The 10,123-nt window shown below is 43.7% G+C and overlaps 1 protein-coding gene across 1 annotated transcript in view; it reads right to left on the bottom strand.

Moving 5' to 3' along the window:
* Positions 1 to 5,993: 5,993 nt before the first annotated feature.
* Lyve1 (lymphatic vessel endothelial hyaluronan receptor 1) overlaps positions 5,994 to 10,123 on the bottom strand; it is a 15,467-nt gene continuing 11,337 nt past the window's right edge. The window contains exons 4-6 of the mRNA XM_050163394.1: positions 9,015 to 9,311; positions 8,170 to 8,248; positions 5,994 to 7,688 (exon numbers count right to left, since the gene is read on the bottom strand). Coding sequence (XP_050019351.1) covers positions 7,502 to 7,688; positions 8,170 to 8,248; positions 9,015 to 9,311 — 563 coding nt within the window. The 3' untranslated portion in view covers positions 5,994 to 7,501. The remainder of the gene's footprint in view (positions 7,689 to 8,169; positions 8,249 to 9,014; positions 9,312 to 10,123) is intronic.

Raw genomic sequence — 10,123 nt, 5'->3', positions numbered from 1 at the left:
CTGTCTCTCTTAGGGTCCTCTTTGTTGTCGAGGTTCTCTGAGGTTGTAGACTGTAGGCTAAGCCATTTATGAGTGAGTACATGTTTGTCTTTCTGGGTCAGGGTTACCTCAGTCAATAGAGTTTTTTCTAGATCCATCCATTTGCCTGCAAATTTCAAGATGTCTTTACTTTTTACCACTGAGCAGTACTCTATTGTGTAAATGTACATTTTCCTTATCCATTCTTTGGTCGAGGGGCATTTAGGTTGTTTCCAAGTTCTGGCTATGACGAACAATGCTGCTATGAACATAGTTGAGCACATGTCCTTGTGGGATGATTAAGCATCCTTTGGAAAGCTAAAAGTGGTATTTCTGGGTCTTGAGATAGATTATTTCCTAATTTTCTACGAAATCATCATACTGATTTCCAAAGAGGCTGTACAAGTTTGCACTCCTACCAGCAATGGAGGAGTGTTCTCCTTACTCCACATCCTCTCCAGCATAAGCTGTCATAAGTGTTTTTAATCTTGGTATTTCTGACAGGTGTAAGATGGAATCTCAGAACTGTTTTGATTTACATTTCTCTGATGACTAAGGATGTTGACGATGTCCTAAAGTGTCAGCCATTTTAGAGTCTCCTGTTGAGAGTTCTCTGTTTAGGTCTGTACCCCATTTTTTATTGGATTATTTGTTCTTTTGATATCAAATTTCTTGAGTTCTTTGTGTATTTTGGAGATCAGCCCTCTGTCCGATGTGAAGTTGGTGTAAGCAACCATTTTGTCTTATTGAGCATTTTCCTTTGCTTTACAGAAGCTTCTCAGTTTCATAGTCATTTTTTTAAACCGCTAAGCACACATGCTCTAACCACATAATCCAGTCATCCCATTTCTAGCCTATAGCCACGCAAAAATTAGGTACACCAAAATTGGAATTATTTGTAATAGACCCAAACTGGAAACAACCAGCTGCCTGATGTGGTGGTTTAAATGAAAATGGCCCCCATAGGCCCACAGGAGTGGCAAGATTAGGAGGCATAGCCTTGTTGGAATAGATGTAGATTTTTGGAGGAAGTATGTCACTGGGGGTGGGCTTTGAGGTTTCAGATGTTCAAGCCAGGCCCAGTGTCACTCTCTCTTCCTGCTGCTGCAGATCCAGATGTAGAACTCTCAGCTACTATGCAGTATCATGTCCACCATGCTTCTTCCTGTCATGATAATAACGGACTAATAATGAACTGTAAGCCAGCCCCAGCTAAGTGTTTTCCTTTATAAGAGTTGCCATGATGTCTCTTCACAGCAATAGAGCACTATCTGAGGCATCTGTCAACAAGAGAATGGAAAACACTTTTTTATAAATTCATAAAGCCACACAATGGAATACTACTCCACAATAAAAAAGAATACATTGACACATTCAACAATGTAGATGAATGATGTGGGATTCCCCTCTGTATGCTGTGAATATGCTTTATTACTATTGGTTAATAAAGAATCTGCTTTGGGCCTATGGCAGTGCAGAATAGAGCAAGGTAGGAATTCCATGCAGAGATAGAGGAGAAAAGAAGGCAGAGTCAGGAAGACACCGTGTAGCCACCAAAGGTGATAGATGCCTGGGAATCTTACTGGTAGGCCACAAGCCTTGTGGTAAAATGCAAAATAATAGGAATGGGTTAATTTAAGATGTAAGAGTTAGTTAAAAGAAGCCTGAGCAAATAGGCCAAACAGTGTTGTAATAAATGTAGCTTTGTGTGATTATTTCATATCTGGGAGGCCAGGAAATGAACAAGCAGCTTCTGCCTACAGATGAACCCAAATACCTGGACTAAAAGAAGATAGGCTTTTAAAAATTAGAAAAGGCTCTCCCCTCAAGGAATCTTTAGTGACAAAAATCAGATCAGTGGTTGCTGAGAGATTGGTGTTAGGTGAGAAACACTACAGTGACCAAATGGGGACTAGAAGTGGCTACTGCAGTGGTGAACACATGTCTGACATGCATGAAACCTTGGTTCAGATGGAAGACCACCCCTCAAAACCTTCAAAGGGGTAGAAAGAATTTTTTTTTTTTTTTTTTGGTTTTTGAGACAGGGTTTCTCCGTAGCTTTTTTGGTTCCTGTCCTGGAACTAGCTCTTGTAGACCAGGCTGGCCTCGAGCTCACAGAGATCTGCCTGCCTCTGCCTCCCAGGTGCTGGGATTAAAGGCGTGCGCCACCACCGCCCGGCTTAGAAAGAAATTTTTTAGGGTGCTAGCTATGTTCATTGTCTTAGTTGATGATTTCATGGACATGAATATAATGTGAAGACTTTTCAAATTGTATACATTATCCATATGTAGTATACTGTTGGTCAACTATACTTCAATAAAGTTATGGGAAAAGATATAGCGAGTCTATTATTATTGTTATTATTATTATTATTATTATTATTATTATTATTATTATGGTTTTTCAAGACAAGGTTTCAAGACAGTTCCTGGCTGTCCTGGAACTCACTCTGTAGACCGGGGTGGTCTCAAATTCACAGAGATCTACCTTCCTCCGCCTCCCTAAGTGCTGGGATTGAAGGAGTACACCATCACCACCTGACTGCAAGTTTATTTTGAAAGACTAATTGTTGTGCCTTACTGAGCATGGAAGTCAGAAAAATCACTCTATATAGATTGTATAAAAAATTTTTAAGTAGGGCCAGTATCCTTTTTATAGTGAGTACAGCAAAGATTGGAATAAAGAAGAGATTACAGGACCAAGATAACATAAGGTGATAATTAAAATAGTATCATCAATGACAAGTCTAGACAGTTACTGCTTAGCGCATCAGCTTTCTTCTTAACTTCACATAAGTATGGCGAATTAACTAGAATACAAAACAAAATAAGACCACTCTCTTATCAGTAAGTCCTACCCGAAACATATATTAGTCACTGTACTATTGCTGTGAAGAGACGTCATGACCTTGTGCAACTTTTATGAAAGAAAGTATTTAACGGGGGAGGAGGGCTTGATTACAGTTTCAGGGGCTCAGTCCATCACCATCATGGCGGGGAGTGTGGTGGTATACATGGTGCTGGAGAAATATCTGGGAATTACATTGTGAGCCATAGGCTGAGAGAAAGAGAGACAGAGAGAGACGCTGGGCCTGGCATGGACTTTTGAAACCTCAAAGTCCACCTCCAGTGACACACTTTTTCTAACAAAGCCACACCTCCTAATTGTTCTAATTCTTTCATATAGAGCCACTCCCTGGTGACCAAGCATTCAAATATCTGAGGCTATGGGGCTTTCTTATCTAAATCACCACATGAGGATTACCCACCATCTGTCATTAGTATTCTATAGCATGACAGGGAGACCTTTTTCTTATATATAAAAAAAGTGTCAAAATGTTTGTAGGAAATCATATATATATAGATAGATAATAAGTTATAGAAGAAGCCTCCAAGTTTATAAAAATGGATTATTTTATAACGCTGTAGTTTGTGATGAGTATTCAGATCTCCACAGCTCAGGAATTTTCCAGGGATAACTTGAGATCGAGTGCAGTCCCAGTATATACAGTTCTGTAGTGAAGCTCAGACGTACTTACCTTTTGAAATGTATTTTTTTTCTAGGCAGGTACGTCCGAGGTCACCAAACATCTGGACAGGACTGTGGGAAGACTGAGGGAAGACTGTGAGCGGCTGTGGATGGTGAACATTATCAGCTTCCTGAGTGTAGGTGATGAAACTGCGCAGTTGACAAAGCTGACTGCATTCTTTACAGAGGAGGAAGCAAAGACCCAGAGGCAGCAAGTGAGTCGCACAAGAACTACAGAGCGAGTCGTGAAAATGGCTAGACTTCACACTTCTCAGGACCACTCTACTGCTTTCCCGCGGCGCATGGAACTGCCTTCAGTTCTCAGTGTAGAGCAGAGAGGAGCTAGTTATCCACAGTTAAAATCCAGGGGAATGAAGGTCGCAGCAGCGCCTCTCAAACCATGGTCTTGAGAGAGGAGAATAGAGGAAGTCTATCCATCACAGCAAGAATAATAACCCTTTCCCCCGCCATGCCGTGTTAAATCAGCCAGTTAGCCCCAGTGTGAGGGTCTCTGTGGAAGCTGTTTGTTGCGCACATAGCTGGAGACTGAAGTAGGATTCATAATAAGAAAAATATAACCAGAGCTACAGGTCCATTCATCAGACTTCGTGGTGGTTTGAATATAATTAGCCGCCATGAGCTCATAGAGAGGGGCACTATAGGAGGTGTGGCTTTCTTGGAGTGGGTAGGGTTTTGTTGGAAAAAGTGTAAGCGAGTCACCTCAACTAAATGTTACCTTTGGGAGAATTGCCATGGTCATGGCGCCACCTCACAGCAATAGAAACCCTAACTAAGACAGATCTCATTTCTCAGTTCTGATTGACCCCACAAGACTCTTCCTCCACACAGATGCAAACCTCAGCTTATCCACTAAATTCTTGACATTTTGAGAGAGCATCTTCGTGTTTGGGTTTACTTGGGTTTGCGTTGGCAATCATGCAGGGCAAGATTCCTGGCAGACAAAGCCTTTCTTCCATCCAAGTTAGAATCAGGTTTGTCTCTTGTCTCTGACATTGTTTCCAATGCCTACCAGTTCCATCCACCTAAACACAAACAACAACTCCCCCCAAATTCCCAGATACATTATGTGTTCTCTTCATTGCAGAGGTGAGTCCATTTAAACTCGGAGAGAAAAGATCATGTTCAATAGTATTAATTTATCATAATTTATCCTTTGGTTAGTTCACAGCTGCATTCTGCAGCAAGAGAAAGCCATCAAGACAAGATTTAGGTGGGCAGGGACAGTTGGCTGTACAGAAAATATTCTTAGCACTTAATACAGATAAGTAGCCTCAAGGCTTACACACATCCACCTGTTCCGCATATACTGAGAGTTGCTTTGCTTTTTGAAAACAATTTACTCATTTTATATGTATGAATGTTCTGTCTGTATGCATGTCTGTGTGCCACCACGTGCATGCCTGGTGCTCACAGATCAAAAGACAGTGTTGGAACCCCTGGGACTGGAATACCGATGGTTGTGAACTGCCATGTGGGTCCTGCGAACAGAACCTAGGTCTTCTTCAAGAACAGACGATGCTCTTAATACCGAGCCATCCCTCCAGCCCTCTGAGAGCCTTTGTTGTGTGTGGTACCTCCATGAATCTGCACAAACGTTAAGAACGGAAGGAAGGATAATGTGTGTGATTATAATAACGCAAGGTGGCATATGCTAGCACAGCAGCGGGAGCAAGCTGCACTGGAGCAGGGAGGACTCATGCATTGCTGTGGCAGGGGACAGTCTTCTAAATCAGCTCCCCAAGCTCCCTGCTTCCTGTGCGCACACACTTGGATAAGTCTCTCCTTCTAAGCACGAACTGGACACAGAGTCTAAAAGACTACGACTGCTTCTACTCTTGCTCTTGCTCTCTGGCTCTCCCCTAGCTGCCTCTCATGGGAACTCTGAAGCAGACTGGGATGTAGGACCCGAGTTCCAAGGAAAGGACTATTGTGCATGAACTTGACTGTGCAATCCTCTTCTCACAGCTGTGCCGATGCCTGAGCAGAGAGGAAGGCTTCACTCTGGCTCAGTTTGAAAGCTCATCACAGTGAGAAGGCACAGTGGTGGGAAACTGAGTCCATGCCAGCAGGAGCATCAGCTGGCTGGCTCATGTCGCTAGTCCAGGAAGCAAAGAGAGGGCAGCAAGTAGGGCTGGGTTACAAACCTTAAGGCCCACCCCCAGACCTATTTCCTCTAGGTAAGACCTAACTCCCAAAAGTCCACAAGACCCCAGAACGGCAGAATCAGGGGGAGACCAAATGTTCAACGACACAAGCCCGTGAGAGGTATTTCACACTAAAATCATGACACTGACCAGCTTAAATGAGACCATTTGAAACAAAGACAGCCCACAGGGTGACATATATACTCCTGTGTCCATTATGGATTATGATGTAATTTAATTTTTACACAAGCGGTATTCCTATGGAAATAAAGGAACAGAGGAACTTTCTAAATGCTTTATTTGGGGTACAATAGTTCTTAATGTCTCAGGTTCTCCTTGCTGGGAAGATGAGAGCTGGTAATATGTTTGTTAAAGGCACGCAAAGATATGTGTTGATGTGAGAGGTAAGAACACACTTCCAAATACGTTATTAATAAATTAAGGTTGTAGTAGTTGTTGTATTAGAGAAAATAAATGGATTAGTCTTAGCAACAAAAAGTTAGTTTGAAGTAGACAAGCTAGGGGCATCAAAGCGGGAAAAACATTAGCTTCAGACAACACCCCACTATACACAACTCTCTGATGAACAATATGCAACTACAGAATGTCATACCTCACCTAGCACCTGACACCTTTAGTCTCCAGATCTGAAAACCAAACTTTTACCAAGTTTGAAAATGTTTAGAAGTCAACATGATGCCCCCAGGGGACAATGCCACACTAGGAATCTTTATCTCGCGTGCAAAGTTATTTTTAAAATGTTGTATGAAATTACTTCCAGGCTGGGTGTACGGGTGTACGTGAAACATAAATAGATCTCATATTCAGACTGGGTCTTCTAATATATCATGATGTAGATGCAAGTGTGGCAGACTTCAAACATAATCTGAAATTCTTAATACTGTTGGTACCAAGCGTTCAGGTAAAAGGTTCTCAGACTGTAGCAGATCATCTGACTTTTCTTTTGAAACTTTATTACCTTTCAACATAGTTGTTTTTTTCAGAATGGGTTCTGTAACAGCTAAACATGGAAATGTGCGTTTTTGTTTCTTTCATTCTGTGTTTGTGAGGGTGGGCAGGTTCTGGTATTGGACCGGGAGCTTTGTGCATGCCAGGCAAAGGCTCTACCACAGACATCTTCCCCCCCACCCCCGGGCCCCTCTGGTTTTGGTTTCTTACAAAAGTGTATTTGTTTATAGAGAACAGCAGCAACCAAAGAGAGATAAGAAAGCGTTTCTGTGTTCTGAGACCTGATTCGGGTATGTGGAGCGGCTCCCGGCCTGGCCCAGGCTTTATTTACAGTCTGCCAACAAGGCTGCTATCAGTACCCAGCCTCCCTGCTAGGGCTCTGTTTATTTGGGGTTCCCAAAGATTAGGTCTCAAGTCACCTGGCTCTCCATGACCTCCTGTTTCTTTCCTTATTTTACTTGTGCCTCGTATTTCCCTGTAGGAAGATTTTGGACTATGGGGCTGCCGGTGTCTCAGGGACTCCAGCCTTCACCTGGTGTCCGGCAGCCTGGAGGCCTGTGTATGAATGTGAGCTGAGGAGCTGTTTTAGGGCCTGGCGCTTTGAAAGCTCCCTCTCTGTGTGTCTGGGAGACAGACAGGCTAGGGAGGCCGTGGAAATGTTGGAGGTAGGAGAGTGGAGTCCGGAGAAGATTGCAATAAGGAGAGGCCTCCGTAAGGAGGACTCCACAGTCTTTTACTATCTAGGAACCAACAATAGCTTGCTTTTTTGGTTGCCTGGCAAGAAACTTGCCTCAGGTGGAGCTTCTCAGCTCTCGCTCCTCTAAACTTCAGCTTCTAAGCACCGCACAGCAGTTCTGGGTGGACTTTTGGGCTCCTCTGGGTTTTTATCAGTTTTCTTTGATTCTTCATTAGAGTTGATGTCATCGGCTTTCTCTTCCTTTACAACCTTGGTTTCGATCATTTCCTTCTTTGGACTCTTGTTTGTGAAAGGGAAGGCCTTCACATACCTGTCAGTGCAGACATTTATCACAATGAGAGACTTCAGGTGACACACGTCACAGCAAATAGCACTCTGTCTACCACAGGACAGGCTGGTACAGCCCCCTAGGCATTTTTATTTTGATGTTAATACAGGCATACTTGAATATATCACTCATCCATATTAGTGGGTTCATCCATGTGAGATAGTACCTACAGGACCAACTCTGGATGTCTTCCCAACTCCTTCATTCCCAGACGAAGACCCCCAACTCAAATTCAGCCTAAGATTTTCCCCAGTGTTGACCTATCCTTTTTCATTTCTTCAGCTTGGTGCCCATTAATCAATATCTACTGTATATCTAGATGACGCACTTGTGCTGAGGTCTCAGGGTAGGGAGGTCTGAGAGGGGTTGCCGTCTCCATTTTGACCAAATGCCAGTAACAACTCTGGAAGAGCACTAGCTAGGTGCAAAGATCACAAGATCAGAGATGTGCCAACAGACTCACCTTTTCACGTAGCAGACCGCCAGGACCGCTGCGGCGCCAAAGAAGAGGAGGGCCAGCACCAGCAGGGTTGTGGGGACACCTGGGGGGGAGACAGGTTTGTCAGTCTTGTGCCTGTACACTGTGTTGTCTGCGCACGCAATGACTGCTTTTTACATGTGACACGGATAAAAGAGTGCAGAAGCCCCTTCTCTGCGACTGTTTTTAATCATACACGTAGAATCTTATTTTTCACATTGTGTGTGTGTCTGTAGGTGTGTGTGTGGTATGTGTGTACATATGTGTATGTATGTGTGTGTGTGTGTAGACTTTAACACGACACCATCCACATGTGCAGGTCAGAGGACAGCTAGTCGGAGTCAGTTCTTCCATTGTGTGGGTCCCGGGAATTGAATTTATGCCACTGGGCTTTGACAGGAGGTGCTTTCACCCACCCAGTCCTCTCACCAGCCCTCTGTTTACAATGTGGGGAGTTCTTGACTTCTCCTTTATCTCTGCAATGTGGAAAAAGGTAGAACTTGTTTCTTGGCGCCCCAAGACCAGTCTCACAGGTCCTTGTGAGAAACAGGCATTTGGGTTAAAGTAATAGGCCATGTAGGTATATGTTTCTATGTCTATAGTAAAAGATAATTTATTTGTAAAAAACAGTAAAGCTCTTTAATGCTCATGATGACCTGACCCTTGCGGCTTTTTTCAAAGCCAGTGCTATGAGTCTATGGAAGCGGAGCTTGCGCTAAGCTTTTGACTTGTGCCCAGTAGGTGCTGGGTGCTCGGCACGGGGATGGGCTGGATGTTGTGTATGTTTGCCACACACAGTTGCCTGCCCAATAGACCCAGAAGACATTCACCTCCAAAGCCAACTGCTTCGTTCTTGAAGGCCGTTTCTCTTATAACAGGTGTCTCTGTTTCTGTAGCTACGGTGTTAGGTTCCGTATAAACTTCCGTCACACAAATCTTTTTTGTCTTCCGTACCATGGAGGTGGAAGGTGGAGCCCGAGTGGTAGCAGGAACATAAGTTGTGGAGTCCAGAGATGAAGCCGAGTCAGTGCTGCTACTGACAGGGAACTCCACTGTGGGTGTTTGAGTGTCAAGCATGGGGTCAAATGTAGTGATGGTTTCCGGAATGCACGAGTTAACCCAGGTGTCTGTTGGGAGAAGGAAAAGAAGTAAGCGTGGCAGCAGGACTCCACCAGAACTCAGGTCTCACCAAGATTCAAATCTAATCTCAATGTTGTTCCTTAGTACCTGCAGCACCCGCCTCCCCTGGACCGGCCTCGTCGACAGCACGGGGCTAGGAGACTCAAAAGCTCGAGTTCTCTCTCAATGGTCCCACTGTCCCGCTAGCCCTTCAGTTCTAGTTACAGTTTCTTAATCTCCCTGGCTTTCTCATGATACCTTTTCCATCTTTAAAACCTCTGTCTGATTCATAGACAAAATTTACTTGCTCAATCAGTTAGGAAGCGGCAGGGCTGCACAATATCTTACAACACAAATTGACATTTTAAACCCTGGTTATTTATTGCACTGGATGTCACTGGCCAGGACTGCAGTTATGCAAGAAATTATTTCAGTAAGTTGATTTTATTTTGAAAATTAAATTTTGTTTCCTTAGTCATTTCTCCCCCAGGCTCCAGACTTCTCTAGACTGGGTCTCTAGACACATATTCTGGTCCTTGCCTGATCATATCCTGATTCCCATCATTTTGTTCCCCTCTGGAATGACCGTGAACTGCCCGCAGCAGGACATTTGTCTGATTGGATTATTGTGCCTGGCATGCAGTATATGCTCAGTGAATGTCTGATAAAGAAGAAAGAAAGGAACAAATGAAAGAGAGAAAGGAGTAACTTGAGGGGGTGGGAGACCTACAATATCACTTAGAACAGGATCTAAAATAAAATCAGTGGGGAGAGAGAGAGAGAGAGAGAGAGAGAGAGAGAGAGAGAGAGAGAGAGAGAG

This window comes from Alexandromys fortis, unplaced genomic scaffold (assembly GCF_014885135.2).
Source record: "Alexandromys fortis isolate MF-2015 unplaced genomic scaffold, M_Fortis_MF-2015_v1.1 scaffold_129, whole genome shotgun sequence".
Classification (NCBI taxonomy): Eukaryota; Metazoa; Chordata; class Mammalia; order Rodentia; family Cricetidae; genus Alexandromys; species Alexandromys fortis.
Note: the sequence above shows the minus strand (reverse complement) of the source record. Positions and strands in the feature narration are given on the sequence as shown.